The sequence below is a fragment of the Camarhynchus parvulus genome, chromosome 12 (assembly GCF_901933205.1).
Source record: "Camarhynchus parvulus chromosome 12, STF_HiC, whole genome shotgun sequence".
Taxonomy (NCBI): Eukaryota; Metazoa; Chordata; class Aves; order Passeriformes; family Thraupidae; genus Camarhynchus; species Camarhynchus parvulus.
In genome coordinates this window covers 8,458,612-8,474,309 of record NC_044582.1, presented here as the reverse complement: position 1 = coordinate 8,474,309, position 15,698 = coordinate 8,458,612, and the positions used below count along the sequence as shown (strand labels likewise).

At 48.2% G+C, this 15,698-nt stretch overlaps 1 protein-coding gene across 1 annotated transcript in view; it reads right to left on the bottom strand.

The window, feature by feature from the left end:
- Positions 1–15,698, bottom strand: part of NCKIPSD (NCK interacting protein with SH3 domain) — a 48,467-nt gene that overhangs the window by 7,422 nt on the left and 25,347 nt on the right. The window contains exons 5-8 of the mRNA XM_030956914.1: positions 14,027–14,652; positions 7,761–7,931; positions 6,541–6,627; positions 5,069–5,207 (exon numbers count right to left, since the gene is read on the bottom strand). Coding sequence (XP_030812774.1) covers positions 5,069–5,207; positions 6,541–6,627; positions 7,761–7,931; positions 14,027–14,652 — 1,023 coding nt within the window. The remainder of the gene's footprint in view (positions 1–5,068; positions 5,208–6,540; positions 6,628–7,760; positions 7,932–14,026; positions 14,653–15,698) is intronic.

Genomic DNA, 15,698 nt, shown 5'->3' with positions numbered 1-15,698 from the left:
ATCAAAACAAGTCCTCTATTTTTTTCCCCTCTACTTCAGAGGATCTGGGCAAACTTGATCTGAATAATTAAAAACCTCCCCTGCACAGTCCCAGGACACATCCCATGGTTATGTAATTATTGAACCCAGAAAAAGCATCCATCTGGGCAGCTCAAAATACTGCCTGTTCCAACCAACACCACCCCCAGACAGACATGCTGCTTGTTACCATCTCTGCACTGCTCTACTTTTGCTACCTCAGCTCTGCCTGAAGGTATAAAAGGTCCCTGGGGAGAGCAGATCACTGCTCAGGCTGTGCATCTGCCCACCTCCCAGGCCACACATCCCCAGCACTGATACATCCCACAGCCTGCTAGTCCAACACAATTTTCGCTGGCAGCAGCTATATGTGAATGCTCCAAAGAACCCCTGCCAGTGTCTTTCCTGAATTTTAATTAATGGATACCTCTCAATAGATATTTGCAAAACAAACAAACAAAAAAGTCATCAAATAGGATCTGTGCCCTCATCAAATGCAGCCTATGTCCAGCTCAGCAAGTCTGAAGGCAATAGGAAAATGAGTATTATTTAGGTTACCACGTGTACTGGCTAAATAAAGTTCAGCTACATCCGCCAGAAAGGGCCCTGGGGCACAAGGCAACTGAAGGTGTAATTATGAAAAACTGACCAAAACTACTTTTCATCAGAGGAGAAAAAGGCCCCTTCAATCTATGGTGCTCTTCCTGGCCATACTGCTGCCCTGCACAATACACACCAGTTCCAGTGCTCCCTCCAAACCCTTTAAGATATTTCACTTCTCCATGCACAAAGCCACCCTCTCTAAGCCTCTGCACCCTGCAGTTTGGCTTTGACTGCACAGGCTGATGCCTTCAGTGTCACCACTTACTCCTGCACTTGGCCAAAGGACTTGCAACACTTGGCAGCTCTCAGAGTTACTGTCAGCATGGGGAAAAATGCTATGGAATCATTCCAGCCCCATGCCCCCTGGAAAGTCCCCCCTCTGTCAGCAAAGCCTCTCCACTCAAAGCACACTCACACTGTCACAGTTCCACACGATGCCTCAGTTTTCCATCAGCAAGTACTTGGAGTAAAAATAGATCATTTGCAGCTTAACCAGATACTACAGTATGAACAAGATTAAGAGTTTGTAGACCATGTGGCAGCAAAAGAAGGCTGAAAATTGCTGTTTACTCTCTGTAAACAGAGAGGGAGGATATTTAATGACTTCAATATAATTCATACTGCTTATATAAGAAGTTCTCAGCTATAAGGTGACAGTAATGCCAAAGCAGACTGTAGCAGAAAAGGGATCTGACAAACTGTTCACCACATGATTTCTTCATTCTTCCCTTCCATGGCTACAGGAGCTGGGTCTCAGAGGAAGGACACTGCAGTAGGGAGACACAGGGAGCTGCTGTTTTCATGTTCCTAGAAAGACTTTCTTTTGTCAGCAAAACATTTTCCCTCATCACATCAGGAGCAATGAAATAAACAGAGCCAGAAGCCAGTGATAAACAAGGCAGTAGCAAATATGGAGGAACAGACTAGAGATGGGAGGGAAGAGAGTAGTTTTATACCTCTTTGGTCCATCTGCCATTAACTGATGTCCATTCATCTTGGCTGACAGTAGTCTACATGACTAGGAGGCAAATCTTGTTGTATTTCCCTAAAGATGACAAATCAAAGAATGCTGAAACCAGCCAGAAACCTGAACTTGGGGCAAATCCAGAAGAACCCAGGACACCCACACTGCATAGGCTCTATAAGTTTTTGGGAGTGTCCCAGCTGCAGCAGGACAAGACTCCAACAAGACTCACCATGCTGAAGAACAGAGTAACTGTCAGTCAAAACACAGCTTTTGGTTTTTACCTTACAGAGCAGAACCAGTGGCTGTCAGAAATTAAGTAGTATCAGTGCAGCTCTCCTGAAGCAGAGGGACTGCTGACAACAGACTGAAAAGCATCACTGAAGAAGCCATGACAGGTGGGAGAGATACAGCTGTTTGCTTACCAGCCTGCATTGCTGAAAACTACTGAGATAGTGGTGAGAAACTGCAATCATGTATAATGTAAAAGCATTTCTCAGAGGCCTTTGAAAACCTTGCTTCCACCTTCTAAACACAGCAGTGTGAAGTGTGGGCACTGGAAGCAGACACCATTGTCTATGACTGAGGGGAGAAGAGCCTGACAGCTGACTTGCATGTAAACTGTGCTGCAACAAGGGAGAAAGTCATGACTACAGACTGGATTATCCCTGTCTGTTTTCTTTGGAATTGTTCTGGCTAATTCTGTCTTGCTGAGGCTTATTATAAGGTGTTCTAACATGGATAGATGTGCAGGCCAGCTGCAGCAGAGGAAAGGAGCTGTCCAGAAGCAGTAAGACCCAAGCATCTGCAGAAGAACTGGCCAGCAGCCAACATGCCTGCATCAGTCCCAGGGTAAAGCCCTTCTCACCAAAGGCACCCAGCATGCACACACAGAGCTTCTGCCCCAGCTGCTCTTCAATAACAAGCCAGGAGGGATCCCACAGAGCTGCTGCAGCCAGTTCCAGCTCCCCAGCTGTGTAGTGCTGGCACTGACTGCCCTGGCTGCACTCACCCACAGGAGGGATTAGCTATTCCACAGCATGTCACGGATCAGCTGCTAGTCCCCAGTTTTTAGTACCAAAATAAGCTCAAGTCATTCTAGGATTCAAGGTCATGTTTTCACACAAGCTTGCCATTTGCTGGCAGCACATGAAGCAGTAAAGCACCAGCATGGCAGGAGGGAACTACTAATGCCCTGAAACACCTCTGAAGGACAGACACATTTTGGCCAAGGATGGTTACCCCCCTGCTGCCCCACTGTGAAGGCTGGGAGGATTGGATGATGCACAGATGCCATTGCACAAGTGCCTACCATAAAGCTTAGCCCAAGGAAAGCAGCACAGGATGAGGACACTGATTTGTGAGGCTCCTGTATCCACACAGTGGTCTGTCAGCAAAGGAGAAGCAACTTTTCACCCTCCAACTGAACCACCATACAGCAAGGGGGAAAAAATCCTCACCTGGAGATGATGCTAGGGAAAGGGAGATGCTGCAGAGCTGCAGGCTGGCAGCTCAGAGGACACAGTAGAGCCACTCCTCACCCACTTCCTCTGCCCTACTTTTAGGACCCCAAAGCAGAGCTAAGACTTGCTATGAGACAGTCCTGTTCCACCCTAAGTGCTACCTGGAGATCAGCAGAGGTGTGCCCGTCACATAGGTCAGGGCCCAAAGCTCCACACCCACCAAGAGGCTGAATCAGCTGTGCTGTCTGGGATGACACAGCCCCAGGCAAAACACAGCATCACTGCAACCAGCAAGGAGTAAGAAGGGCGACCAGCCCACTCTGCCTGCTCAAAGACAGCTCAGGAACAGGCCAGGAGACAGAACCCTGTTTGGGAAGGTGCACAGGGTGCTCACTTGGAGACAGTCTTTGTGAATGAACGATGGAGGCACAATAAAGTTTATTTTTGGCAGCACAAAATCAGGAGAAATGCTGCTGCAGGAGCACAGTCACAGTCCCATAAACAAGCAGCATTTGCTTCTTGGGCAGTAAAATCTCAGCCTGGAGAAGATGCTTCTCAGGCATAACCAGATCAAACACCAAGAATGTGGCAAGTTCACAACACAGAATCTATAAGCAGCAGTAACAAAAGAGGAAGCACAGCCAGCACAGGAGTAATACTTGCAGTCCCACAGCACCAGCCCTTCCCCCTGCCCTGAAATGCCACCCTCCTCACCTCTGACATGCCTGCACTTCAAAGCATCTAGGCAGAGACAAGTGCAGAGCCTGCTGCAACAGGCTTGATTTTCATCTCCCATAGCCCCTTCCAGACACGAGATGAGCCCTGTTAATGCTGCCCAGCACAGCCAGGTTGGCAGGGACTCATCTGAGGTGGGATGATGGGACAGGAATGTCTATTATGCAGGTTCAAAGTGGTCATCTAGGACATTTACTCAGCTCACATAAAATGGATGGGACAGTCCCTGTTCTCTGCAGACCTGTCAACCCCTACACAGTCTCATCAGCAAATTATACCCCTCCAGAGCTCCATGACACCTACAACAAACTAACAGACTGCAACCAGGGCAGCAAGGCTGCAAACACCAGGTCTTTTGATTTGATCCGCATGGTCACTCAGCAGCTACTCTAATTGTGGGTCACAATTAGCCCAAGACAATGGATTTTCAATGTCCTTTTAAGAGGAATATGCCACTGCCAGCATGGGTAGCCTCCAGGTTGGCTTCAAAATGGGGAGCAAAACTGTGACTGTCCAAGACCAGACACATGTGGGGAGCTGGAAGCTAACTCCAGGGGAGTATTAATACGTGTTCACCTTACTCTTAGGCTTTTTCCCAGCATGTGCTTCTGGCTGCCTGGAAATAAAGGACACTGGGCTAAGCAGGAGCTCTGAGGGCACAAAGGACATTCCTGTTAGTAGCAGGGACAGTTCATCCTAACAAATGGAGGAGAGTAAAGCAGAAAGAACATGAGGGCAAAGCCTGAGTATGAAAAGAAAAGAGCTGGGAAAACCTGGGCCATGGCACTATCCTGCAGAGGACCAGGACTGCAATGCTAACAACAGCACTACCATCTCCCTTGCAACAGTGGTGGAGAGAAGGCCCTTTCCTTTAACCAGCACATACCTCACTCACCACAATGAAACACCACAAAAAATGGGTATAGAACACTGGAAAAAACTCTTTAAGAAAGTGCAGAGATCTTCATTGAGATCTTCAAGTGTCTCTTGTCAGCATTATGAAACAAAACTGGAACAACTCAAAATGTGTTTTAAGACATCTACAAGAAGTGACACAGATCATTAATGGCATGTTCAAGAGCTGGAGGGCCTGGCACCGTTGGACTGAAGCATCCCTTCCTGTGCATCCCCCAGTTACAGAGGTGATAACCTGAATAACTTCAGAACCAGACACCATCCCCCAGAGCATGTGGGGCAGCTGGGCAATGGGGGGCCATGCTGCTGCTGCAAACCATGTGATGGGAGCACACATCCCAGGGCTGTGGGAAGAGCAGCTCTGGCTCACCCTGTGTGTGAGTCTGCATGTCCCGGGCCAGCTCCATGGGCAGCACAGAATTCACCAGCGTTGAGATCACGGCAGCATCCAGGTTGCACATGGCTCCAAAGCACTTCAGCAGCAGCAGGCGCAGTGGCACCCTGTGTTCCTGCAAAACCAATTTGTTGCATCAAACCATGTCCTACAGGAGGGCTCACTGAGGCAGAGACACAGCTTCTAGATGTTCCTCTTGTTGGGAAGCCACAGACCTTCCCAGGGTGACATGAACCCAGAAGCTCTAAAAGCTTTTAACAACAGTACAGGAATCACTTTACAATAATGTTCACAACTGGACTGGCTACAGGTTGTTGGCACGTGTGGTCAGAGGGCATGTGGCAGCCAGAGCTCAGGTCTGAGATGTCCCACATCATCCACTAAATCTGGTAACACACCAACAACCCATACCTGTCCCCAGCAAAGAGACTGAATGTGCTGGGTAGCCAGGATTCTCTGAGCATGCTAAGGTTTTGTGAACACTGCTCTGATTAAGGTTTCCTGACAAGGCAACATTTGCAAGCTCTCTTCAGAAAGTTTTGGGACATGCAAGGAGTCCAGCAAAGATGATGCTCAGCCTGCACCTCCAATGCAGGAGCTCTGATGCTGAGGTAACCTGCATACTCCACCCTCAGCCAACAACTCCAGGGTTCAGAGAACACAGGAGACCCAAGCCCTGACACTGGGCATGACAGCAGCCAGGACAGGACACCCAGCTGGTCAGGTTTCCTTGGAATAGTGGACAGAGAGGAGCAGGCAGTGAAAGTGAGCAGGCTCTGCCTGCCCAGCCTGCCTTCCTGCTCTCTGCTGTGCTACAGCACCCTGATGCTGAGATCTGGGCTCAGACACACAAGCACTAGATGAAAGCAAAATGCCACAAGACTTGATGTGCTGTAGCTGGGGACATAGGGACAAGATGGGGACAAGTTTTCTACTCCCACAGAGTCCTACAACAGAACTCTCTGGGAAGGAGAGGGGCAAAGCAACACAACATAGGTGTTTAAGGCAAAACTTCCATATCTTCCTCTAAACTCCAAAAGCTTTTACTCATTACCTAATTTCCTAACCAAAGTTATTTACTGATGCACAGGGGTGCATCAATTAAAAGAAGAGCAATCACAGATCTCCCAAGGCATCCTCTGAAATCCTTCCTCTAGATAGCAGTGATGCCAATGCTGTCCCTCAATGGGCCAGTAAAAGCAGCAAGCTTTACCCTTGCCAAGTGCTAGCTACTGCTTCAAAGCCTACAGCATCCTCTGCTCTCACACAACTTTCATGCATAGCATTGACATAGCCAGCACTCAAAAGGGACATGCTGCAGTCTCAGTGAGACCACAGAACTGCCCTATGCAAGGGAAACATCTGATATACATTCATTGTACCAACCCTGCTCTTCTGCATCTTCAGGGAAATCTTAAAAAGACATTTGGTGCATTTTGCCACCTTACCATCTGATAATATGCCACAAGGGACAGGACAGATTCAAACTCATTCTTCTTGCACATTTTCTTGCAAACTTCTGGGTCTGCGTCTGTCTGGAAGAAGGAATTGACAGGTAACCCAGTGACACATCAAAGCAGAAGGTGCCAGTGCAGGGTGCCACTTGCTTTCAGATCTCAGTAGCCCCAACATCTCACAAAGAAACTGAAGGCAGAGCACAGAAACAGGCCAAGAACCATCACTCTTCACCATCAAAGTGGATTCCTGAGAAATGTCTTTGCCACAGAGCACATCTCGGGCTGAAAATGTCTAAAAAACGACCCAAACAGCACCTGATTGACAGCATCACACAGTTACACAGGGCAGCTCCAGCACTGCTCCCAACTTCTCCCACCCCTAAGTTATGAGGAAATGGTAGCACAAAATCCCACTCAGCCTTGCCTTGCAGGCCCACAGTGAGGCAGCACAGGCTGTATGCAGAGTGACAAAGACCCTGGCATTTATTACAGAAAATGTACCCGTTTTCTCCAGAACTGGAGAGGACTATACAATAGTGCCAGAGCAAACCCCACCAGTACCCCTAACACAGACCATGTCACTGCACTGAGGGCAGTTCCCCAATCATCCCTGGACACAGATGGCCTTGTACATACTAGTGACAGTGCTGGGACAGTAATCCCACTGCTGCTCACCATGGGCATGTTCCTCTCCTGTATGCAGAGATGTGTGAGATGATTTATACTTTCTCACAAAAACAGCTTTAAAGCTCACTTTCAAGGCAACCAAAGAATGTTCTTTGCATTTAGTGAGCTTAACCCCACAGGTACCTCCCAGCAATGGAGGATATCTTAAGTGGAAGATGTTTTAAATGGGCTTAGGAGTGCAACAACCCTCACCAGAGACTTCCAGGTTTTCTGTGGCAGGTTGGGTATTTTGGAGGTGAGGGTTTATATCCTCTTGTGATAGGTAAATACCAAAACTACCATGAACAGCTCAGTAATGCTTTTCAGAACAGATCTGTAAGGTGGAATGGAGAGTAAAGGCAGCTCAAGAGCTCTGCAGAGCCCATAGAGGAGGGTAGGGCTTACTAACACTAAAGGATGCACAAGAAACCTGTGCCCCCAAAACTGCAGATGCAGTGGCAACACAGGGGTGAAGGAGGTCAAAAAAAGGAACTTCACCAGCACTGTCTGCTCTGGTCTGCCTGTAAAGAGAGGTATTTACTCACCAGGATGCGAAGCAGCTCCTCCAGGTAGCAGCAGATGACATTCTCATCCTCATAGAGGGCCCAGCTGCGCTGCTGAGCATCATCCTTGTGCCTGGCCAGATCTGCAAAGATCACCTCCAGCCGCTGCTCATCGTGGCAGATCTGGCCCGAGGGCAGCCCCGCACTCAGGTTCTGCACGACAGCAAAACCACTGGTTAGTGGGGCCCTGACAGCTGGCTCTTGTTTGGGTGCCTGTTCCTGCAATCTTGTCTCACAACTGGCAGCTGACCTCATTCAGTCAAGAGCTGGCAGTATAAAACCAGTAAGTTTATGACACATGTTATTTCAGATCTCATACTTTTGGAGCGTCTACCCTCTGTAGAGTCTGGAAATCATCCTGAGAATGGGAAAAGCCAAACCAGCCCAGTATGGGCCAGGACCACTGCCAGGCAGCAGCTGAGCACCCCCATTAAAACAGACATGTCCTGGACAGCAGACCACACACTGCCCAGCTGCCTTGAGGCACGAGAAGTTCCCTCTGCTGCCTACTCCCTCCAGCCTGAAAGGGACAGATCTGCCTTGAATTCTTAGCTCTTGGCACTTGTATGGTGCTCTCCATGCCAGCTGCTCTAGGCCTGGATCCTCTGCAGCAAGAACAGGAACCAATTCATCATGGGCTGCTTTGGTTTTGCTTCATTCTGAACAGCAGAGCTCCACTGTTCACCACAGCTCTGAAGTGTGTGGCACCCAGTAAACCTTACTGCACACAGTCCATTCTCCAACTGCTGTCAACAGCATTCCCACCACTTCTGCGTCATACACAACCCTTGCCATGAAGCTCTCACTCTTCAGAAGTTGCCTTTCCTTTGCTCCTCCTCTCCTTCAAGAAAGAGGAGAGTGGTGAGGGTGCATTTAACCACCTGAACAGCCGCTGTGCTCTGGGATTTAGGATAAGCCTCTAGGACCTAAGTATGGCACATGAATCACTTGGTTTCCTGAAAGCAAGGCAAGAAGAGGGGGTTCAGTACATGGAACTGAGCTGATCACAGGTGAGGTGCCCAGGCACTATTAAGAGAGGAAAGGACTAATTTGTGAAAGATCTTAAATTATATACACAGGGTTTGGCAGCAGTGACAACAAACAGCAGGAGATCAGTGAGGTGGAAGAGGACCAAGCTGAGAAATTCAAACAACAGGGAAAACCCACTCACTGAGACCAAATTCCTAAAAATTTTTGGATGAGGCTGTCTTAACACACACAGCAACAAGTCATGATCACTCAGTGAGAAAAGGCCTTTACAACTTACCAGCCAGGAACCTGGAACCTCAGAGAAGACTTATTCCTTCCAACAGGCTGGCTGTGCAGGCAGGGGCAGCAAGCCTTTAGGCAGACTTCACTTTGGGAGCAGAGCAGATAGATTTTGTACAGAGACACGAGCCCATGTCTTGTGGGCTGCACATGGATGGCCAAGTGCAGGAGCTGCACCCTTCCTGCCTATCCCCATCCTCCAGCCCTCTCTGGGGAAACCACACCATGTTTAACAGTAATGTCTTGCCTGCTTTATTAGAGACAGACTTGTTAGTCATTTGCTTTGGGGTATGAACAAATTTAGGACTTCAAGTCCAAACCTTCAGTCATAAAATAAAGACATTTTCTTGTTGCTGCTTCTTTTATAATTTTTGTCAGGCAGGTAATGAAGGAAGAAGCATGCAGGTTTAACACAAGCCTCTGTCCACACTTGAAATTCTGGGAAGCTATGGGTGGCCTAGCAGAAAAGCAGATAGCCAGCTGTAAGAGAGCAGAACAGCTTTCAGGAGCTGAGTACAAGCATAAGAATTTCCCTCTGAATGGTGATTTATCAGGAGCAAATACATTAAGAGACTCACTTCATCTTGCCATCCCCCTGCTTCTCCTTAGGAGGACCTACAGCACTGCAGTGTCACCTGTCTGTCCTCAAGGGTTCCAGCTGCTTGGGAGAGGGTTCTCCATTATGTGCCTTACATCCTCCTCACTGGAGCACTGCAGGGCCAGTCCTACCTCAATCCACTGCTGGGACTCTTTTTGGATGACCATTTTAATGAGTATTCATTTTAATGATCCCTCTATTCAGCATCTTACCACTAATCTACTTTCTCCAACCCTTCATCTACAGCCCTTAATGACTCCACTGAGCATCAGGCTTGGATGGACTTGGATGAGATCAATCCATGAACAAGCTATTCCATCTGACCATGTAACTACACCTCACACTGTCTCAGTGCACTTTCAGCACCATTCTCAGCCCTCCCATCACCAGGATCAGGTCTCTGCTTATTAAACATCTTGGCAGCTACTACAACATGCAGCATCATCATATGGCCATTTCCAGGAATCTGCTGGAGAGCCCATAAGCAGAAGGAGGTTTCAGTATTTCTAACAATGCCACTTTGCATTATCTTGCTGCTTCAAATAGTTCCCTGCCCCCAGCCCAACAGAACAAGCTGCTACAGGGATTTCATTCTTCCTGAACAACACAAAACCATTTTGGGAACTTTACCATACCCACACTGCTCAGAGGTGGCCACATCTGCCATGCAAACCCAGCTGCTGTCCTGGCCATTTCTTCTTTTCCCCTGCCTGCCTCCCCCCATACCCCACCAGCAAGTGCAGTGGATCACCAGTACCATGGGTACACACACCTTCCCTCCAGATTAGCCCCAAAATCATACAGCAGGTTTTCAGACACACTTCATGGGGACTGCTCTGGGAATTCATCCATCCTTGGGGCAGCAAACCATTCCCACAGAAACCAGACAGCTAACACTGGTCCCAACACATGCAGACCTCCAAGCTCATCAGCAACTGCTAAATGAGATGAAATGTGGTGCAAGAGAGGATGCCTGACTTCAGCTGAGCCAAATGTCCCGAGGCAGGCCTTTCACACACTCTTTCAGCAGCAGCAGGTCTGCTCCCAGCTGACACAGCCCCATCCAGAGCAGGTGAGCTCTGCAGGGAGGCAATGTCAGCCATGCACAGACCTGTGAGTGTCACAGGGAGAGAGCAGCACTTGGCTTTCAACCCCCCCATTAGCCGTGCCTTGGGAAGGACTCTGCAGCCTTCACTGTTCAGGGCTCCAGAGATATCCTCAGCAGCTCTCTGGAGGACAGGAACCATCTACAGCTGAGCTGGGATAGCTGCATGAAAAGACTCTGCCACAGACCTTCATAAAGGCTCTACCAGAAATTACCAAGGCAAAGGCCAGCCCAGGCATTGAGGCATTCCTCCCACCCTCCAGATTCCCTTTTGTTGCACTATTGCACTGAGGAGGAGCCCTCCTAACAGCCCAGCCAAAGCACTCAGCCTTGAAAGCCCTCACCCTGCTGAGCTTCCCTTGTCTTTGGCCAGAGTGGGGACAGGGCTCCCCTGGGGAGATGCTGAGCCCCAGAGCAGCCTTTGTGTCTTGTCAAAAGCAAGGCCCCTTAAGCAAAGCTGAATCAATGAATGAACAGGAAGGCAGCTTCAGGGGAAGGAGAGGGTTTCAGCCACATTAGCCATGTGGTTTGTCAGGTTTGCTGAGGACAGCAGGTGCTGGTGATGGGCAGCTGGGAGCAGGTCACAGCCCAGCACTACAAGGGGAACCCCCTCTAGAAACACACTCCCACACCTACTTGATGACTTGCTCCTCCATCTCCAACACATCCACTAATAGTTTGACCTCACTCAGCAGCCTGGGCTCAACTAGAAGACCAATTTACATTACATATCTCTGTCAGTACTTTTCAAGCTTAAATTTAAGGAAACCACAAGACAAGTCTGAGTCACAACTACAACACAGCTTTTAATAAAAAGCAGGTTAAGTGGTTTCTGAGTTCTCCCTCTCAAGGTGCAATTAGCTTGAGCATTGGGCACTTCTGGTTGTCTCACACTAAGTTTAATAAATCTGCAAAACTCCAACCTCCTTAGACATGACATCTACAGTACATGACATCCCCTCCTCTCAGATGGGAGATAATCCAACAGAGCTGAAGGCAATCACATATCACCAAAACCTACTAATCCAAGTGATTTTCTAGAAGCCCAAAGACCAGGGAGAATCTTTACATATGTCCAAATTTCCAACGAGTTCCCATGAAAGCCAGCTCCAGTTTAGACAGTCGCTGCAATGCTGCCTTTGAAAAGAGGTTTCAGTCCCTTTGTGCATCCTACCCAGTCCCTGTGACATTTATCAGGAGCTAGCTCATGGACAAGAAGAGGGACCATTTCCAAGGCCAGGCCAGATGCTGACACAGGAAATCCAACCTGGCAGGTTTGCTCCTGCAGATCCCCAATAGTATGGCACCTCTGAATTATCTTTCCTAAGGTGTGAGCTCCTCAGCACCCTCCTTGTCTCTGCTGTTCCCCCAACTTAGTCTTACATCACCTCTCAAAAAGCAGCAGCAGGATGCTGTCCCAGCATCTTTTATTCTCTAATAAAACCACGTGCCTGTACAGACTCCACGCTGGAAGAGCAGCAAGGTAAATAAGATGGAAGTACTGTTCAACCTTCAGAAGGCACTGGGGATAGAAGAGAGGTAAGGGATTCTGGAATTGATTTAGTAAACCAGTGAGCTGACTTTAAATTAAGACTGGAAAAGAATAGAAAGGATATAACTAATTAAAGAACATGATACAAAAGGTTGAAGCAGGTATAGTATCCTCTACGAGCAGACCAAAGCTTTAAATCAAAGCTGATATCTCACTCTGTTTTAGGGAGTAGAAGAAAAACCTTGAAAAATATGCAAGAGATGAGTTGCCATGTATTTGCATGGATTGGGGAGTAGAGGGATTTCAGAAGCTACAAATTAAAGAAAAATTCCTTGACCTAGAACTGACAACTCAGCAACAATTCTACACAGAAACCCCTGAGACTGTGGAATGATTTGGTATAATGAACAACACAAAGTCAACAATAATAATTCGTACCACTAAACCACACTAGTGAAGCTGCAGCAGTGCAGCAGTGCAGCCACCCCACATGCACACATGACCACCCTTCCAGCTGTCAGAGCTAGTCCAGTCTTCTGCACCAGGTGAACAACCTCACCTGGGACCAGGCCCCCACCTATCAGCAGAGCTGTATCATCTGGCTGGGACACTGAGAAAAAATGCACACCACATCCACAACATTTACACCTGAGCACTGTGCAAGCCCATCCAGGCTCTACTTCTGAAAGCAGTACTGCTCAAAATAGATATGATGACATACTAACAGATGGGACAGAATCTTCTGCTGTGTCTCCATACATTACTAGTAATTTTAAAATCCCACAGATGTCCTAGATGACAGATATCATATCAGATACTAGAAGATCCATACTACTCCCTGCACCAGCATCACCTTCTTCCCATCCTTTTTAGCCTGGTCTGCAGCAATGGCCATGAAATTGAGGATTTCAAATCCCCTCTGCAAAAACTTGGCACTACATAACTTCTGTGGAATTAAGCTTATTGTATCCTGAGTACAGGTATTAATGATAAAAATAATTTTCAAATCTTGGACAAGGTGCAAATATCAGAAAAGTGAACTTCTCAGCATGCAAGACAAAGCCAGAACATTTGCTTAAACCAGCTAAATTTTTTTGCTGAATCTAGATCACACATTGACGGGGCATTGTTATTGGAGAAGGAAGCAATTAACCACTGGGTTATGGCCACAGAGACTTGATGATTGCTTATAGGGCCTTCTATTCAGTACAAACAGTCAGCCAGATTATGATTTGATGTAAAATTTGAACGTCATTAGTCCTCCATATTCAAATGCCTCTGAACAGTTCATTATAATCTTGCTATTAGCAATGGAATTCCAATCTTAGAAGTTTGTATGATGTGCACTCCTCAGGGCTGCATTGAGCAAGTGGGAGCTGAAATTTATTATCCCTCCAGCTAAAGCACAGGGCTGCTCAGGTGCACTTCACCATTTCAATGACTGATGCAGAAGGAGAAAAATAGGATTATTTTGATATAAGTTTTATTTAGAACAAGCTCAAGATAATGCTCCATCTCAAGGCTATGTTGTACATCTGCAGCTCATCTGGGGAATAAACGCACCTGTTTTCCACTTCTCTGCTAACAGTACTGGGACCTGGCTTAAACCCTTTAAACCCCTAGTTCCCCCTGGCTGGATGTTTACCCCCATCTAGCACCTTTCCATTTGGGATCTCACTGCATTTCTCATCTTAAACATGAGGAGCTCATTGAGCTCACGACACCTTATCCTTGATGCTCAGAGGTGGTGAGCAGCATCCCCACACCAGCCTGACACACCTTACCTTACTCTCCACCACGGAGATGAGGATCTGCTCCATGATGCTGCTGGTGGCAGGGACAGAGGTCTGGATGTGGCCGATGACGATGCCAATGGCCACTCGGGACAGCTCGTAGCTGAGGTGGGTGTTCCTGCGCACCAGCTCGATCAGTTCCGCACCGATTGTCTTGGGCACGGCGGCCACCAGGCCACCGGCTTCTGCTGGCAGCGACTCCACCCCAGCTGCCTTCTTATCATCCAGGCAGAGGTTGCTGAAGGCATCCAGGCTTGCAGGGGGGGCCGGGGCAGTTTTCTTTACCTGAGAAGTCTTCTCCCCATCCACATTGTGGGACCTCTGGGTCCCCCCTTCGGCCGGCGGAGCTGGGGCATTCCTCTTGGACTGGGGAGATTTGCTGGTATCCTTTGGGGAGGTGCTGTAACGGGAATGGGAGACGGAGCCGCTGTCCAGGTTGCGAGTGATGGTGGTGTGGACGCTCCGGCTCGGGACAGGGGGTGGGGTGTTGGCAGGACTGGAGGTGGCTGTGGGGAGAGCGCTCTCGGATACAGAAGAAGCAGTGTACAAGGTATCCAGGGATGTCGTGCTTATAGAGGAGGCACTAGAAGCTGACCCAGGAATAATTTCAACAGCATCTGAAAGGGAACAATTAAACATGCCTTAGCAACAGCATCAAAGGAAAAGAGAAAAAACCCAAATTGCTACAGCACAGTCCATTAAAACGCTCATTGTGCATTCGGCCAGAGCAGTTTAACTCCTCTTCCTGCCTCACTTATCTCAAAGCAAAATTGTACCAGTTCCCTCTGGAGCATTCCCACACAATCACCTCTTTAGAAAGGGGAAAGCTACTCTGCTGAGATGAATACCCTTCAAAGGGCTTAGTGTTTTACACAGGGGAAGGGAGGGTGAGATGGACAGAACTAAGGGACAGAAAAGTCTTTTCCCCCTGGGTTAGGCTTTTTCTGTGTTAAGGACATAAGCCCTCACTTTTGAAAGATGGTGCCTCAGAATTGCAAGACACAGAAGGCTTCACACACAAGCCTGCACCTCCCTCTTGCACTGACTTCACGCTTAGCAGACAGTGGAGGAAACACTTGACTGACAACGTCTTTAGTCCCTCCCTTTCAGCAGTCTCCCAACATTTGCTCACAAGCCCTGCAGCCCTGCTGGCACCCACTGATTTCACTAGCCTCCACACTATCTGCTCTCTGTATTTCTCCCGCCACCTCTAGTTTTGACTAGCTCTAGCAGTGGCAGTCCCACTTTCCAAGGGAAAAAAAATCCACAACAAGCAAAGAGATATTAAGATTTTTCTTTCCTTTAACCTGGTCTTATATACAGTTTTAGTTAATCTTATTCATTAGTTTCTAGAGGGCAGAACTGTATCCGAGTTCTTCCCTGACTATGAAAACAATTACCTGCACAAACAGTGGGTTAGCTGGGGTTCCCAAGAGCAGCTGGTGTTAGTGCTGGGAGAGAAGGAGCTGTACTCCATGGGGAGCTCAGAAGGCTGTTATCCACACACATGCCCAAAGGAAGGAGCAGGGGGACTGATGTGAAATGCCTTTGCTGCCCTTCCACAGGCAACTCCAACCCTTCCTGCTCCATCAGTGCTTGGAGCCCTCCACCAGTCCATCCACCACTCCTCCCAAAGTGAACACCACCTAGGCAGAAAAACTGG